General features: G+C 49.8%; 1 protein-coding gene across 1 annotated transcript; it reads right to left on the bottom strand.

The window, feature by feature from the left end:
- Positions 1-473: 473 nt before the first annotated feature.
- HLX (H2.0 like homeobox) lies at positions 474-6,152 on the bottom strand. Its single transcript, NM_001101097.1, is given in 4 exon segments — positions 474-1,353; positions 3,234-3,418; positions 4,133-4,312; positions 5,112-6,152. Coding segments are annotated over 4 exon segments (1,461 nt in total). The 5' UTR covers positions 5,704-6,152; the 3' UTR covers positions 474-849.
- Between the last annotated feature and the right edge of the window lie 12,613 nt (positions 6,153-18,765).

Raw genomic sequence — 18,765 nt, 5'->3', positions numbered from 1 at the left:
ACCTGCCCAGTCCCCCTACTCCATCCACAATCAAGGGGTGGGTTTGCCCTGGAATTGCCTCTCTAGACTCCAGTACCAGCGCTGGAGAGGTTAACCTTGTCCCCCACTACCCTCTTCTCCATCAGCCCTGCTTAACTCTGCTTACAGCTGCTGTGGAAAGCTGGTGCACACACTCCTGGTGAAGCCATCTGCGGGACAGGCCTAACAGAGTCTATGGCCGACAGGGCTCCCAGGACATACTCTGGTGCATAGATCGCTCGATGGATCGTGGCAGCTGGCGTGGGCTATGGACTAATGGAACCTCTAAGCCTTTGCCCAAGTCTGCAGAGAGGTGGCTCCGGGGTTGCAGTATGCTCCCCCCCAAGCTCTAGTCCCCCACCTCCAGCGGCTGCACCCCGCAGTGCCTCGGGCTAAAGTCCAGGTCAGAGATCCCAGACCCTAAGGACCACCTCGCCCCAGCAAGCCAAGTGGCCTTTACAAACCAGAGTAAACATTTTATTTACAAGTTTGTGGTATCCTAAGTGCATCACGTCTTTGCACCGTGACCCCTAGTGAGGGGAAAACTGTTTAGTCCAACGCTTCACAGTGTGAGCTGCTTGTATCCGGGCAGGAGTGTTCGTCTGGCGCTGGGAGCCTGGCGGTGGCGGTTGGGGTGGGTGGCGGGGGGCACTCAGACTCGCCTCGGCTCTGTGCCGGGTGGGCTGCACCGGCCCGGAGAGGCGATGAGCGAAACTCCGCCGCCGCGTCTCAAACCCCGGGGCCCCGCCGCCACTGGAGAGTAGGCACAGAATCCAGCCCACACTGGAAGGCTGGGGGTCTGCACGCAGGACTCCTCCAATCTCGTCCAGTCTAGAGGCCGCCGAGGGGCGCCGGGACGGGCTCGGGGCTTTTGGGAGCGCTGCTGAGGGAGGGCTGGGGTGCGGGGAGCAGCTCTGAGGCGCCGCCGCTGCTGTGACTGCCGGAGCTCCCGGCGCTGGTGGTGCTGCCGCTACTCAGGCCGCCGAAGTTGAAGCCGCCGCCGCCGCCGCCGCCACTGCCTCCACTGCCTCCGCTGCTGGCGGCCAGGAGGGCGCCGGCCGCTGAGGCCTTGATGACCGTCGTTTGGTGCAGAGACCGCTCGGTCCCTTCAGTCCGCTCCGTGTCGCTGGGGGCCATGTCCAGTGACTCGGGGTCGCTGCTCTCGCTCTCCGCCTCACCCTCCGAGCGGCTAGGGCTCCGCTCCTCCGGCTCGCCGTCGGGGGCCGGGGCTCCGCCCGACGGCTTCTCGCCCGCCTCCTTGTCTTTGTCCTTCTGGGCCTGAGCCTCCTTGGAGTGCCGCCACTTCATCCGCCGGTTCTGGAACCACACTTTCACCTGCGACGCGCCGAGCCGCACCGGGAGACAAAAAGGGACGTGGAGATGAGAGGCAAGCTCGCTCCAATCCGGCTCTCGAGCATCCCAGACCCTCTCCCAAAGGCGGGAAAACATCACTGATCGTCCCCAGCACCTCTACCACAGGCCAGGTACTGGGCTAGGAGCAGGGACCCAGAGGCAGCCGAGGGAAACCACGGGGACCACCAGGGATCCTGGTTTAGGGAAGCCGCTAGGACCGTTTCTCAAAATGTGGTCCTCCGACCTGTAGCCTGAAGTCACCTGGATGCTTGTTGGAAAGGCGGGTCCTTGCACCTTGCCCTCAAACTAGGGGCACCAATACTCTAAGTCGATGCTTCTTAACCCCACGTAAGCCAGGACCACCCCCTGCCACGAATCTGATTAATCTATGGATCCCTGGTCCAGAAAAATGCACATATACCCAAGATTTTGCACACAATTTCAAGGGTTTGGTAGCCCACTGTTAAGAATCCTTGCTAAGTCCGCTGCTCCTCTACTGCCATTACTGAAGGCAAGTCAGTACAAAAGTATTTCTTTTTAAGGAGGAACCCTGAGAAACAAGGGGAAGGGGATTCAAAGAGTTAATCCCAGTGGCATGGGGGCACCAATGGACCTTCAGTAAAAGAGCATTTTCTTGGTGTGTGTGTACTCAGAGACTGATAAGGATCCTGCCCCTGCCTGGATAAACTAATTCTTCTGAGGGCTCAGAAAACGCTGGCATTAAACCTGTGCAAAGTGGAGGAAGGGGGTAGGGATGGTTCGGAGAATCTATATAAATATATAATCCCCTGGGGGACCCAATGCTTTCACACAAGTCCCAGCTTCCCTTTTAAAAATAACATCCACAGCTGGTGGAAAACGGCTGGGCTCTTCCAGTGTGTGTGCTGGGGAAGGGAGTTGTGTAATGAAGGACAGAAGGGGGGTGGGCTAAGGGAGCTGTGAAAAAATGCCTTTGGCGTCTGCCCTGTTCAGAATATTCAGCACCCAGGAAGCAAGGGCCACTGCTGTGAGGTATGGAAGAACTGTGACTCTTTATTTTCAAAACTTAAAATAGTTTTAAGTTTTGAAAATAAAGTTTTCAAAACCTTTATTTTTTATTAAAAAATAAAAATCCAGGTCTTGAACTTGAGAAAAGGAAAAAGTTGAATTCAGGCACAAGAGATTCACTATTTGAAGATTTGTTTTAAAAAACAAACCAAACCAAAAAAAAAAAAAAAACTCAAGCAGGCAGAACCTGGTGTAATGTTCTTAGGCGCTCTAAGAAAATCTTTTTTTTCTTTCTCTTCCTCACTGCCCCCCTCCCATCAGGCCGTTAGAAAAGGGGACTGACTGTGGCCGCTCCAAGTGGACTTCTCACCCTACTGGGGCTAAGTAATTCCGTTTGAAATGATGTTTTCACTTCCTCACAACTGGGGATTTCACAATCCAGCAGCAGCAGAAGGAGGAGGAGGAGGAGGGGAGGACAAGAGGAGGGGAAACAACAACAACAACAATCTCTTGACTTTGGATTTTTATCTCTTCTGAAACTGCCCCCTACGGCCAACTGCGCCACATTGGAGTACATAATTATTATCTCCTGCGGCCTATTTGCTTTCTCAGCAACAGGCTTTCCCTTGTTGGCCAAAATAAACATGCGGCAGCTTGTGACATATATCTTTAGGGTGGGCTATTCTTTGTGCCCTTCTCCCCCCACCCTCTTCCTCTCTCCCTCTCAAGTTAAGAAGTCCACGAAGTCTCGTGAAATTCAAGATTTAGTGTTTCCACCGCAAAAGGAGAGTCAGGCCGGGCGGAGGGGCCTTGGGGCTAGGCCGCGAGCTGCTGCCCCACCGAAGGGCTGTGCGTCGGGGCCCGTGCGGGCTTACCTGCGCATCCGTGAGACCCAGCATCGCGGCCAGCTGCTTTCGGTCTGGCTTGGTCACGTACTTCTGAATCTCAAACCTTTTCTCCAGACCTTTTCTCTGCAGGTTAGAGAAGACTGCCCGAGACCACGAGCGCTTTCTCTTGTACGTCTGAGGCATCGTGTCCTTCGTGAGCACGGCATAGGGACCTGCCAGCAGCGGGGAGCCGGAACAGGAGAGAGACAGGAGGGCCCAGTTAGTGCTCTGTCCGCGGCCTGCGCGCCTGGGGCTCACACGATGCTTAAAATTGTTTTGCCTCAACAGTCGGCTCTGAAAGCTCTTTCACGCAGGCACGGAATGGCCTCTCTAAAGAGGAAACTTAGGGCTCATAAGACCATAGGCGGAAGGCCTAATGGGAGTGTGGAGTGGACAAGCCCGGGGTTTCGTCGGTTAATTCCAAAGAAAAGACATAAACCGAATGCGTGACCATCGGTTATTCTCAGAGTGGGCGAAAATAACCCTTGGGCCTAAAGGATCCAAAGATGACAGCCTCGATTCTCTACTCGTGTGTGTGTGTGCACTCGCTTGCGCACCCAGGTGCGCAAGTGTTTGAGGTCATTCCAAAATGTGTGTATGTTAACAAGCAATACCACTTGGTGCACTTTCAAACCACCCTGTCGGGAGAAGTGACTAGGGAAAGCCCCTTCCCCATCACCCCACCGGCCCCCCACACACTTTCTTGACTCCCCAAGCTCCCCCATCCCCCAGGCTACAGAAGACTGAGCTAGCTTCCTGGGAAATCTTTCGCTTTCTCTCCCGCATCAACTCCGGGATTGCTAAACCGCGGCGTGCATGTGAAACTCCAGTAGATGTGTGGGCGGTCGACCTAAGCGTGAGGCGGGCGCTCGGGAGGGTTTTCGTACCTGGAAATGTGTCTTGAAACTGATGTTGAACTGAATTTCTCGGGTTTGAGCTTAAGGGACTCAGGATGGCAGAGGCCTCGTTAATGGGATCTAGAGACGCGAAGAACTGGCCGGCGGAGGGCTGCAGGCCAGGAAGATGCACCCCCGCAGGCCGCCCGCCAGTGAGCAGCGACGTGAGATCTGGGGACAAGGGAAAAGAAGAGGTGTTATCCCTCCACAGACCCACACTCACATTCTCTGGGATTTGTTTCTGTCTGTCGCCCAACACCCCCTCCATTCCGCTTTCCTGGAGCGAAGTCGTGAGAGACCTCTGTCTCCAGCCCCCAAGACGCCTCTCTCCGGACACTGGCAAAAGGGCAGTGCACGAAATGTTCCTGTGTGTGCCCTGTAGGTCCACATCCATGCGTATAACTGGGAAGGGCTTTTGGCAAAGAGGCCTAAACAAGACACTTTCAGGTGTCTTCCAAGAATTCCATAGAACTAAACCATCCCCTCCCACCCCTAAAGAAGCCCTCACTCTGCTCTCTCCTCTTGAGGAGTTCAGTCAGTATTGTTCATCTACAGTCCTTGGGTGGAATTGCACCAGAAATCAGACCAAAGGAAGCGAAAATGTTCCCCAAAAGGGCTTTTCCTGTCCAATAATGTAGTTCTCTCTCCAGATATGTTATTAAAGAGACACACAGATGATAGTCCATTGAGCAAATATTTACACCAACCATTTTTATGAATATTGATTCTGTGACTGTGTGTTTTTAAAGCATCCCTGGATTCTTCGTGTTTTTGTTTTTATTTTAACGTAGAGCAAGTGAGTTTCAAACCTAATGCTTCACAGTCTCCTTACAATTCATTTCCTTTTCCCTCATTTTACCAACTTGTTCTTAATCCTAAAAACACTCAAAGGCATCCCAAACGGCCCCAGGGATCGGTGAGTGCGTCAGTTCCCTGATCAGAGGCCTGCAGCCTCTCTCCCAAGACCTACCTCTCAGTGTGTTGCCTTCCTTGACTTTGGGGTCAAATTCTGCAGACAAAATGCGGTCTATTCCAAACTTGAGGTCCTTGCTGGAGGGGGCCGGGGCGGAGCCGCTCTGGTGGGGGTTAGGGACCACCCGCGACCCGGAGGCCGGGGGCTGCAAGGCTCCAGCCCGGGGTGGAGGCGGAGGCTGTTGCTGCTGCGGTTGTTGCTGCTGCTGTTGTTGCTGTGGGTGATGGTGGTGGTAGGCGGCTGAGAGCGGGGACAGTCGCTGAGGGAAGCCAGCAGGGACCTCGGAGGGCGCCACCACCGGGGTGGGTCGAAGCGGGGATCTGGCGGCAGCTTGGAAAGAGGCGTGCGGGTGAGCCGATCCCAAGTGCGCGGTGAGGGCAGCGGCCGAGGCCCCCGCCAGACCCTCCGGGGTCGCCCCGGGCTCCCCAACACCCGCGTGCAGGATGTCCGCGATGCAGAAGGAGGGTTTCTTGACGGCGGCGGGGTCCAGAGGAAAGGAGCAGCCGCCGGGGCCGGCAGAGGAGCAGTAGGCGGCCGACCAGAGGCTGAAGTTGGACGCGTAGAAGGGAGCCAGCCCGGCGGCAAACATCCTGGCGGGGTGCGCCGAGAGGCCGCCGCGGCCTGGCTCGGCCGGGTGGATGGGTGGGTGCGCGGGGAGAGGAACGCTAAGTCCAGGAGGAGGCGGCAGCCCCGCCGGGGACGCTCAGCTTACTCGTCTCCGTCCGAACTGCAGACAGGCCAGGGAGCCCTAGCGCCACGGAGGGAGGAGGCGAGGGCCGGATCTCGGCCGGCCGGCCACAGCCTCGGCCCCTGGCCTCACTTTAAAGGCGGCGCGGCGCCCGCGCTCCCCGCGGGCTGGTAGGCGAACCAGGGGCGCTGGAGCGGCTAGGCGGGCGGGGGCCGCGGTTGCACGAACGCCAGGGAAGCCGGGGAGACGGGAATCGGGCACCGAAAGAAACACCCAAACAGCTAAGCCTTAAGAGCTAAATTTAAAACAACAACAATAATAATCCGTTAGTTTGAAAAAAAAAAAAAAAATAGAGAGGGGGGGAAAAAAACTCCTCTCTAAAAACTCCCAAAGTTTTGGCAGGAGCTTTCGAGTCAGACCCAGGGTAGAACCTCGATCCGATCGCTCATTGGCCACGCTGGCGACCAATGGGGAGTGGGAAACGGAGGGGAACTGGGAAAGGGGGCGTGTCCCGCCCCCTCGGCCACGCCCCGGCCACGCCAAACTGTTTGCTGCTGCCGCGTGGGCTGAGCTGTGTTAGGCGCGCACTCTGCATAGAGCAGGGGCCCGAACCGCTGCTCCAGGGAGTCCTAACCTCCCACTAACTTCTACGGCTCCGAATCGGCACCAGGCGTGGAGAGTTGGCCACAGCGCTCCTGGAGCGCTCTCTCAAGGAAACTGGTGCTCCTGCCTATTTTCGAGGGTACAAAGCCGGCCTCTTAGAATGCTGACGGCGCCCAAGTCTTCCCTCCTCTCTTTACTTCTCTCGGCCCGATTTTTCTCCAGTCGGCCTCTATCCCCGAGAGTAGGTGTCCTCTACCAAGCTCAGTCTTTCGTAGGTCCCGGCCCCCGCGCGGCCCTGCCCTGGGCTATCGCACGCGAGTGCCCCGGCACTGAGCACCCCCCTCCCTCGCCCCCCGCAAGTGAGCACCTCGTCTGCTTCCCGGCCGCGGAGATCCTTAGGGAAGAGAGGAGGGGCGGTCACAAATGAGCTTTATTCTGAGCTGTCACACACTGACAACTTGAACGAGTAACTTTTCAAACAAAATAAGACGGATGTCTCCGAACGCCTCCCTTGGACGCAGTCAAACCTTCTCCCCTCCCCACCCCTCGAGCCTCAGGGACAACAAAACAGGCCGCCGTCCGAAACCCGGGAGCGCGGCACGCGCGTCCCCTCCTCTGCTGCACCTTGTAGGAAATGTCACCCTCCCTCCTCCGCCACATCCCCGATCACGTGGCGTCCGTTGTTTTGCAAGTGCCCACAAGAGTCGATTTCCTTGGGGTTAAATGCTGCTTTCATTGCGACTGTTTCCCCAGGGAACCCCTTAGGCCTGGTCGCAGGAAAAGCTGCAGTGGGGGCGGACGCCTTCTATTCGCACTTGGGGTCTTTGGAGCACAGAGTCGGTGTAGTGGGGGTTTTCTGCAACATCAACATCTCTATTTTAAGAATTCGTTCTCTTTTAAATTAGACTCAGAATGGATTTCCCCACCCCTCTCCCAAACAAACCACAGGCCACCCAGATGAGTTCTTCCTGCACATTTTCAGGAAGAAAATAAAATGATACTAATAGTGAAGCCACGAAATCTTTTGTTTTCGATTGTCCTAATAAGCATCTTCTAATAGAACTTCCGTGCTTCTGTGGCATTTTCCTCCCCAAACTTTCAGTATCGTTGCCATAAAGCTTCTGTGGCATTTTAAAATTTCACTTCAGTACTAACAGGTCTTTACCAAAGAAACCCAGGAAGACAACTGAATTTGCTTTGCCTATCTCGAGTTCGGGGTTTGGGCTAGTGGTTTCTGGTCACTAGTTGCATATGCTGTCATTTTAAGTTTTTGGCTTTCTCCAGGAAAGTAACAATCACTAATCAATTATTTGTAACCAGTCAGCTTTGAGAACAACACTGGCCCCGCCTCTCTCCCCAACCAGCTTCTGTCTCTCTCTGTCCTCTGTCTCTCCCTGCCTCTCTTACTCAAGAGGGTTTCTTGCCCTGCTCCGTGGAGCCGGGAAAGAAGTCTTAGGTCCAGAGACTGAAAGGGGGTAGCAGTGGGGTGATCTGCTAAGGTCATGGGCAGCTAGGGCAAGAGAAATGCAGGAAGACCAGCCCTTTTGTTAGACGAGTATAAAGCCACTTGAGGTGTTGGACCCTCCTTAAAAGGCTCCAGCGCAGGCTTTGCAGGAATACGCTAAGGATTCCAGGGAAACTCTAGTGGGAGGGCGCGGCCTCTGTATAACTTCGCTGCCCTCGGGGAAAGACACTAGCGCCAGTGTGTGTAGGGGCTGCCTGGAGCCCTCTCTTCCTCCCTTTTTTTCTGGTGTCACTTCCAATTCCGCTGAAGCCACGGCCTAAGCACAAACTCACAGTTCGAAAAGAGGCGCATTTAGGCCTCACCCCAGGCAGCCCGCCCGCAAATGCGAAGCGACCCTCGGGAACCGGCGCGGGATGCATGCGGGGCGGAACGTGGGCTCTGCGGGTTTCCAGCGAAGCCCACTACCCGCATCTGCAGCATTTCAAGGCCCGGAGCAGGAGGGGCGAGGATGGGGCCACAGGGTGCATTTACCCCGCAGACTCCTAACACTGCCGCCCACTCCTCTCTGCCCGCCAAACCCGCACGGCCTGATTGTAAATTGCCACCGGACCAGCGTGCCCTTCATTACTCTCAGTTTCATTGCAACCGCATCAGCGCCTCTCAGACCCACCCGGAGCTCCCGGAGGGAAACGCGAAAAAGGAAACCTTTGGAACCCCTTTCTGCCTCCCCTCCACACGCCTTTGGCCCAGGCTCCGACTCTGCGAGCCCCTCGCCCTCTTTTGAGTGCTCAGAATCTCCTCCTCCTCCCTACTCCCTCCACCCACTCAGAACCAAGAAAGCAGCAGGAAACCCTGGACTCGCCGGAGTTCAGGTCATCTCCTGTTTTTTGATGGGCTCAAACTCCGGCTAAATGAGCGGATGTGCCTGCGAGATTGGGCTCAAAATAGAAGCGGCCTTAGTATTTTAGGATACTGCAGAAATCCTTATTTCTTCCGGAGAAAAACTCTATAATGACTCCTAGCACTTCCCCTTTCAATATTTGTGCAACTTTATCTCCACCGACAAGTTGCTCGGGTGACGCAAATCCGCCCTTGTGTATTACAACTACCAAAATAAATGCGCGGAAATCAATTCCCTTCTAGCAATGAAAATATAAATATACAGCTGCGACTTTCCCCTTTAATCTTTGCTTTCCGAGCGGCTCCGGGCTGTGGCAAAATGAACCGGTCCAGAGCAATTGAGACAGGCCAAGGCCCTGGGGGCAGAGGCGAGGGCTCCGGGGGCCTGGTAGCCGCGGATTCCGGGTTCTAGCAGAAGTGAAGAGGGCCAGACTGAGCCAAATTAACTTGAGCTTAAATTTGGCAGCGCTGTCTTTTGAGGAAGCTCAGAAGAAAAGACATTTGCATAGCTACACTGGGCAAATTACAATTGACAATAGAGCAACAGAAGTAGTGGTTTATACTAAAAGGTTTAACAACTTTGGGCGGTGGGGGACGGGGAGGAGGGACGCTAGAGGGGTAGATGCCACAATGGCATCGAATTAATTCTAAGAGCTGTCTTTAATGCATACGACCCTTCCCTTCTAAATCAGAGGTTTATGCATTGACTGAAGCAAGAGATGGGTCCCATTGCCCTCTGGTTGTGCTGTATTCCAAGTCTCCATCCTCCAATGCAAATTCTTGTCCTAAACTTGGGGACACAGATACACACCCACTGAGCATAAAAACTCAAGCTTGAGCTTTGCTTATTATATAACATAACTCTTCAAGGGCTTCAGCTGTCCAGATGTGCTTTCTGCTTTGTTCTTGCTTTTGGATTCTGAGCAGAATAACGCACAAATTAATTGCTCTGTGGATTTGGGACCCCCTTACGCACAATCTTAATTTTAAATACTTTTTCAAACAAAGGAAAGGATGGAAATAATTAAATATTCACAGTCAAAATAAGAAGGAAACTTAGCTTACCCAGCTCTCAGGATATGAGAGGTTTGCAGCAATGTAGGAATCTGAGTATATTCCGCCTGTCATTCTGCCAGCCCAAGATTTATAGACTGCTGGGCCAGTGCTTGCATTTAGTAGTGGGTGCGGGCTTTCTGTTCCTTATGGATGCTATGTACTAGAGTTTGGGACTCTAGGGAACACACACACGTCCCTTAGATTATTCTAAATAGGCCACAATGCCCTTGTCCTGGAGACCTTAATATTCTGGAAGTTAATATAGTTCCTGAGTTTTTAAAGATAGTTAGACTTTGATAGAGGTTAGGAAAGGTGAATAACGATGTGGTAGGACCACAAAGTCCATAGCCACTTGATTTATTCCTTTTCTCATTTCCCAGGTGAGGTAGACTCACAGGTGGCCATCTCTTTATGTGTCCATAGCCCTGCCCTTGACCTCTTGCCAACAGGACTGGTTTTGGAGCTGCAGACAGCCTTTTGGGTCTGGTCTCACTTAGCTTTTCTTCTCATAGAGTTTCTCACATATTTCTTTTATCCCATGAATAGGATATACCACTTCACATACATGTACTTCCTCTCTCCCTCTTTCTCTCTCTCTCCCTCTCTCTTTCTTACACACACACACACACACACACACACACACACACACACACACCCCAATCACTGGGGATCTTAGAGACTGGGGAGAAGGGCAGGACAGGCAGTTTGGGGTTTTCTCCAGGCAGTTTGGAGCTTTCTGCTGTTGTAAAATGCTGTATCTCTGTCTCTCCAAGTCGTCTCTCCACACTCAGCCAAGAAAGACCTCAGACCTCATAAGGCATAATGATAGAACCCATTTCCACGTGGCATTTATAACAGAGACTCACATATATGTGCAGTGAAGTCATGTCCTCCTAAGAGTAAGTTACGAGAGACCATCTTAACATGGAAGCATTTTAGTACTTCATTCAACAGGTTTCTGTGTGGTAGCCGGAAGCATTCTCACTTCTCCTCCACATATTAGTCACTTGCCTTGTAGAAGCTGGATTTGCTGCTTGAGTTATTGAATCTGAATAGCTGAGATTTGACATCTAGGGAGTGAGTTGAATGTCAAGGTAAGAGAAGCAGGTGTAGGTGAAAATTGTATGTTAAAAAACAACTCTGGTGTTGAGAGGGAGAGAGAAAAGGCATTCCCAGAAGAATATTTATCTAGATGAACAAAGCTTTCCTTTCCTTTGAGATAATATTCCCATGTTAGAGAATAGGTTCTAAGAACAGAGGAGGGACTTAATTACTTCCAGATTAAGAGGCAGGAGTGAGAAGGAATCCTCTGAAGGGAGAGGATTCTCAGTTTAATGTAGATAGAGCCCAAGGGCTGTCCCCATCTCAGTGGTGCCAGTTCTGCCCTTCCAGAATTGAGACAGCTCTGAATTTAAGGGTGGAATCCTGCCAGGCCTGTTACAGCTCAAGTCCCTGCATCACTTCATCCCTCAGTGAGCCCCCTTCATACCAAAAGTTGGTTCTCTACTGACACCTGCTGGGCCATCTCTGCATCGTTGTCTAGTAGTGCTTGTCCTTGGCCAGCAACATTGCTGTGATGAGAGCTGACTCTTCCTTTTGCAAAAATGCAGGTTTCTAAAATTGGCTTGGACCAGCAGCTGCTTCCTTCCATATTGCCGACAATATGGAAAGATCTTGTAGGATGTCTTTGAAATCACCAGAGGGGGTGAGGGAAGTTGTCAGCCTTCAGTTCTGATACCTTACATTTTACAGATCTCAAGGCCAGCTCACATTTATTATTTTACTTATTCTTTAAAATACCCATTGTAAGAATGAAGAGGAGGTATTATTATCCCTCCTCATGTGAGTTTAGGAAGTTACCCCTCAGAGAGGTTAAGTGGCTTGTCTAAGGTTACATGGTTAGGAAATGGTGTTGCAGGGAGCAAAGGCTACATTTTCTGACTCATCAGCCAGAGCTATGCCCCTTGGCCAATTTCTTTAGGGGAAATGGTTTATTCAGAGGAAAAACTCTCTGCCCTCCATCTGAATGTGCATCAATTTCAGGCAAGGGGCTAGAGTGTAGAATTGTGTCTAACACGGGGGTTGTCACAGGAATGCTGTTAAACAAGAACAGATGGGTGATCACACCACTAAATTGTGATTAGAGGTGTTTGGAAGATCCTGGATTCATATCATTTCTCTCCCCTTCTCCTCAAGGTAGCTGAAATTCTACTCTTGGAGGATTTTCCTATTTGGAGATGAGGCATCTTACTATAAATCCATGTATCTGATCCTTTTCATCGTGCACCACCAATCTGAGGGCAAAGAGCCTTTGCAGGGGGAGGACAGAAGGATACTGTGAGCATGACAAGCACACAAGGGCTCAGGCCTTAGTGGAGCAAAGGGAGGAGCGTGAGAGCATTGGGCTCCTTGCAGGAAACTAAAGAGGGAAATTGCAGAATGGATTTTTTTTAATTTTTATTGGCATATAGTTGCTTTACAATTTTGTGTTAGTTTCTGCTGTACAACGAAGTAAACCAGCTACATATATACACCCCACCCCATCCCACCCCATCTAGGACATCACAGAGTACCAGGCTGAGCTCCGTGTGCCATACAGCACCTTCCCACTAGCGGTCTATTTTACACAGGGCAGTGTATATAAGTCAGCCCTAATCTCTCAATTCATCTCACCCTTCCCTTCTCCCCCTGTGTCTACATGTCCTTTCTCTATGTCTGCGTCTCTATTCCTGCCCTAGAAATTGGTTCATCTATACTGGTTTTCTAGAACCCACATATATGCATTAATATTAGAGATCTGCTTTTCTCTTTCTGGCTTACTTCACTCTGTATGACAGACTCGAGGTCCATCCACATCTCTACAAATGGCATTTTAGAGTTCTTCTAGGGTCTGTCCTCTGTCTACAAATTGTCTAAATAGTAAGAAAGAAGCAAAGATGGGTACTTCAATGCCCAGAGCTCTGCCATTCATTTTCCCCCATCAGCACCAAATAGTTTTATAGGATTTCAATCCCCAACTGAAAGACACACAAAAAAGATAACCTTTCACTTTTGAATCCCAGAGAGAACAGTATAGCTGTATTCTAGTTATTTCATGTTCTTTTATCTGAATCTTGGGTATTAAAAAGTGACTATAATACTCTCTTCATGGGTCTTAGAATCAGAATCATAAAGAAGTAGAAAAGCAAGTCCAGGGTCACAAAGACCCCAGTGGAAATGGGATCTTCCTGCTAACCAGTATCCACCTACCTCAGCCTGGTTACAGAAACTTTGTTCCTGAGAGAAATAGGGGTGGCATGAAGTGTAGATGGAGGTAAAGGTGGGAAGAGAGGATGAATTCAAAAAGTTTAGATGATAGAGTAGACAGGATACTCAGTGACTTCATTTAAACAGTCCCTGTTAGAGCACATACTGTATTAGAACATGGATATAACCACATTCAATCACAAATTCGTAGACGGGGTGCTTGATGAGAATTTAACATTCAGCTTTATGGTTTGTTTTTTCTTGTGTGGCTGCTTCCTCCCTTGGGAGATGCTGACAAAATTTTCATGTTTCTTCCAAGTGATGAATTGTGCTTGAATTTATACTTTTGAACTCAGGGCTCACTGTTCTGTTTGTAATCAGACTCAGATAAATAAGCTGGTAGGTTCAAAGTGGAAGTATTTACAAAAGCCTAATTTGATAATTTGGGGTGGCCATGAGCCTGTTGGGGAAGGCAAGGTTTGTAACATAATTGTATTTCAGTACCCTCATTTTGTAGAGAATAGAATACAATTAGTGTTGACTTCCCAAGTGGCTCAATGGTAAAGAATCTGCCTACCAATGCAGGAGATGCAGATGTGGGTTCAATCCCTCGGTAGGGAAGATCCCCTGGAGGAAGGCATGGCAAGTCACTCCAGTATACTTGCTTGGAAAATCCCATGGTCAGAGTAGCCTGGTGGGCTACAGTCTATGGGGTAGCAAAGAGTTGAACATGACTGCGTGCTCCCTGTCCACCACCACCAGGGATGCAATCTTCAGGAGGTTTATCTTATTATTCATTTAGTTGTTAGCCTTAACAGCGCTTTACCAGCAAAGTGAGAAATCCCAACACTCAGAATATATGAGGTCTCTTGGTGATGGAGAAGAAACCATTACAGAACCAACTGCCACTTCAGAGTGTGAGTTCTTCCCTTGATGGGCCCCACTGTGTTGTTTGTTCATTGTGTTTTTTTCAGAATCCACAAAGGGAAGAAGTTTTATTTCAAGAATACTAAAATTTAGACCTCTTTGATGGTCCAGTGGTTGAAAATCCGCCTGCCAATGTGGGGAATGTGGGTTGGATCCCTGCTCCGGGAAGATCCCACATGCCCGGGGGCAACTAAGCCCATGCACCACAAGTACTGAGCCCACGTGCCAACTACTGAAGACTGTGCTCTGAGACAAGAGAAGCCACTAAAATGAGAAGCCCACGCCCCACAACAGAGAGTAGCGCCTGCTGGCTGCAACTAGAGAAAGGCTGCACACAGCAATGAAGACCCAGAGCAACCATAAAGAAATATTTTTTAATTCCTTAAAAGAAAAGAACATGAACATTTCAGATGCTCCCTGGTATCACCACATGGGAAACCATGTGAGCAGAAAATGAACACAAAGATGAAGCTGGCCCACACAGGTGACACACACAGGTTGACTCTTCTTTCCCACCTGGAAGAGGGTGAATTGTTGACAATTCTCCACCTAATTCAGGTGCAAGCTCTCCTAAAACATTGGCTTGGCGTTGAGTTCATATGAATAACTCCCTGACTCTTCTGTGTATATGGAGCCCCCTACTCAAACTCCCTACTTGTTTGTCACACTGGTACCTCACACCGGGCACATCCCACACTGAGCTCATCATTTATCTTCACGAACTCTTTCTCCTCCGAGGTTCTTGGTAAAGGCACCACAGCCTCTGTTTGGTTTTTGAACCCAAATCTGATAGTCATCCTGGACTCTTTTTCACTCATTTTTCACATCTAATCAGTCTTCCAGCTCTCGAGGATATCAAAAAGCCTTCCACTTCTGTCTGTACCCTGACCGCCACCTCAGTCCAGCCACCATCCATCCTCCCCTAAACTGTTATGGAGCCTCCTACTGGCCTTCCTGCAGCCATCCTTGTCCCCCTCCAGTCTGCTCTCTATTCCACAAACCAAGGGATCTACTGACAACTCATTTTTAATCAAAGCCCTCCTCTATCCTACTGCCCTTAGCATACAGTCTCTAATCTTGCACATCTCCTCCAAAGCTCTCCATGCTCTGGTCACTGGCCCAGACCCATCCGGTTCCACCATCTTCACCCTCTGGATGAAGCTGAGTCAGCCTCCTCTAGGCCCTGTGAGCACACCGTGCCTTCTCTGCTGTGGAGTCTTTGCAGGACCTTTCCTGACTAAGCCTCTGTGTAGCCCACTCACTTACCTTTCAGCTGTCAGTGTAAAAGACGCTTCCTCAAGGAAGCCTCCCTTGATTTCACAGCTAAGTTAGGTCTGCCCCTCCTTTGGTCCAGCCTCTAGGTCTGAGTACCTCTTGGAAGTGGCCCTCATCACTTGTCCTCTGCCTCTCCTCCAAGGACAGGGCCTATGTGTATGTGCCTAGCAAAGTGCCAGATACATATTAGGTGTTCAAGGAACATTTGTGGACAAGTTTATGGTTGAAATAATGGGTTGGCTCCTTGATTCCGTATCTCAGTTGGTTCATCTTAGTCTCTCGCGTCTGCTGCCGCCCACCTGTTCTTTTGCCTTTGTCCCCTTTCTGTGTATGAAACTAAGTCAACAGACAGAGAGGTGGGAAGCAAGCTCCCTTCGCTCCTTTTACTCAAAACTTGGCAGTTTCCTTTGTTCTTGCCACTGAATGGGGCTGTTGACTTAGTGGGAGAGTCTGCTTCCTCACACGTGGGTCTTCCCCTTACCCAAGATATTTTACTTTATACAGCAGTACCAATAGACTGCAGAAATATGACAGGCGAGAGGTTAAGTAAGTCCCCTTCTCTCTTTGCAATCAATTTCATAGAAAATTGAAGGTTATGAAAAGTTTTCAGTAGTATAGGAAAATGCACTACCTGTTCAAGTATTTTTATTAGCATTATGAGCTGAACTCTACTAATACATGCATATGCATAGAGAAAAGATAGGTGAGTATCATAGTGAACATCTGTTATCTTTTTATTTGTTTATTTATTTGCTTGTTTGGCTGTACCAGATCTCGGTTGTGGCACACAGGATCTTTGTTGCAGCATGTGGAATCTAGTTTCCTGACCCGGGATCGAACCCAGACCCCCTGCATGGGAGCTCAGAGTCTTAGCCACTGAACCACCAGGGAAGTCCCCATCTGTTACTTTTTTGATCAGTCTAGCATGCTCCCTTTTGGAAACAACCCAACTTCTTCCCCAGAGTTTGAGTTGTGAATTATGGGACCCTGCACGGGACAGGTATATGACAAGTTTATGAGAGTGGGACCAATCAGAGTCCTTTTCCAAGATGGATGGAGATGATGAAAAACAGGATCTCTCCCTTTCCCCAGAATTACCAGTTCAGAGAAAAATACATGTCTGGATGCCCAGCTTGCCATTAGGAGAAGAAAACCTATCCGAGAGAAAACCCAAGAAGAACTGAGAGAGAGAGAGGCTTGAATGTCAGCATCTAATGTTCTTTGGGCTGCTGGGTGGGATTCATGGCCTTCCTTTGTGAACTACACTATTGTGCTATCTATTTCCAGGGCTTTGTTGCTCCTGTTGAAAATCGTGGGATTTAATTTGATTTTTCCTCTGTTTCTCATTGCTTTTGATTTGGATAACATTCTGTAATGTGAATGTGTGATAATATATCATCCCTGTATTGATGGGCATTAACTAGGTTTCTAGTTGTTTCTCCACTATGACCACAATCAGTTCTGCAAGAAGCACCATTGTGTATCAGTCCTTATATACTGACTACTCTATTTCTGTTTTTAAAAAAAAAGATTCCCCAAAGTAAGGTTGCTGGGTCAAAGGGGACATAAATATATAATTATATTTTAATTAGTTTTTTATATAATTAATTAAATACTGTTATATATATTTTATCTGAATATCTATATACACATATTAAGTAGACATTGTCAGATTGCTTTCTAAAATAGTTGTAACAATTCACATTTCCACTGTTAATTATAACATTATCTTTCTTCCCCACAGCCCTGCCAGCAATAGACATTGTTTTGGTCTTTTTAAACTTCTGCCAACTTGATGGATATGAATTGATATCTCATTATTATTTCAATTCACATTACCCCAACTTCTCACAAGGGTGCCCAATTCTCCTATTCTCTTGTTCCATAGATGTTCACAGACTTTAATGATTGCAGCTCTAATTGGTAAAAACACATAACTCTTCAAGCACCCCATTTTCAACTTCCCCTTGTCAGAGGAATCCCAGCTCCACAAGCCCTTGCATTAGCCTGAAACCTCTTTCTCTCTCTAGCATTCAGAGCACATGCTTTTTCTTGCCTCCCGCTTTTGGTATCAGGCTGCCCATGATCAGAATTCAATGAGGGCAAAAGTCTGTGTCCGGTTCATGAGCAAAATGAAATCCTTCAGTTTATACTCAGGTGTCGGTGCACTACTAAAAGTGAATCACCCTGAATACTTAAAGTATCTGACCAACTAGGTACGGTTTGGAAACAGGCCTAGGAAGGCCTTGATCCAAACCATCTCACCCTCCACTCCTGCCCTCAGCTGAACATCCAGGTCACCTTTTTCCACTGCAACTTGAGAGCGGAGTCTATTTTGGTGGCCGGCAGAGCCCCAACTCCACCTCGATGACTCTGGCTCTGAGAATGCCTCTCAGCTTCAAATGTCTCTCTCTCTCTCTCTAGCACCTACCCCTCCTCCCTCCACCCCACCCTTCTCTCCCCAGCAGCCACGTGTGATGGAGAATTCACAGGAAAAGTGCAATCTGAGGTGATCAAAGGCTTCCCTGGTGGCTCAGCTGATAAGGAATTCACCTGCAATGTGGGAGACCTGGGTTCAATCCCAGACCTGGGTTCAAGCCCAGAAGCCAGCATCTCAGACGGCAGTGAACCTCAAGCTTCGATGCAGGCACGGCGTGGACAGTTACCCCAATCTGTGGGAAAGTTAAAAAGGTTTCAACTATCCTCTCTCTTCCTTTGCCCTTCTCTCTCTTCTCCCATCAACTGTCCCATTTAATCATCAAAGTCATGGAGAATCTTCTGAAATTTCTCACAAAATGATCCAAAGTGAAAGTGAAAGTTGCTCAGTCGTGTCCAACTCTTTGCGACCCCATGAACCACACAGTCCATGGAATTCTCCAGGCCAGAATACTTGAGTGGGTAGCCTTTCCCTTCTCCAGGGTATTTTCCCAACCTAGGGATCGAACCCAGGTCTCCTGCGCTGCAGGTGGATTCTTTACCAGCTGAGCTATCGGGAAGCCCAAAACCTATTGCCAACATCCCTGAGTCAGATAGACACAAATAGTGAGTGCTGCTGCTGCTGCTGCTAAGTCTCTTCAGTCTTGTCAACTCTGTGCAACCCCATAGATGGCAGCCCACCACGCTCCCCCATCCCTGGGATTCTCCAGGCAAGAACACTGGAGTGGGTTGCCATTTCCTTCTCCAATGCATGAAAGTGAAAAGTGAAAGTGAAGTCGCTCAGTCATGTCCGACTCTTAGTGACCCCATGGACTGCAGCCCACCAGGCTCCTCCATCCATGGGATTCGCCCAAAAACAAACTAAGCACTTACAGACATCCTCTCGCTTGATTCAGAAAACAAGCCCAGGAAGGAGCTGTCCTGTGTTGCCATTTCACTTGGGGAAGCAGAGTTTTAAACGCTTAAGTAACTTCCCTAAGGTCACAGGTAGTAAGCCATGGACCCTGGATTTGAACTTGCTTTTTTGGCCACTATGGCCCATTCTCATCTCTGGC

The sequence above is a fragment of the Bos taurus genome, chromosome 16 (assembly GCF_002263795.3).
Source record: "Bos taurus isolate L1 Dominette 01449 registration number 42190680 breed Hereford chromosome 16, ARS-UCD2.0, whole genome shotgun sequence".
Classification (NCBI taxonomy): domain Eukaryota; kingdom Metazoa; phylum Chordata; class Mammalia; order Artiodactyla; family Bovidae; genus Bos; species Bos taurus.
This window is presented reverse-complemented; position numbering and strand designations above follow the sequence as displayed.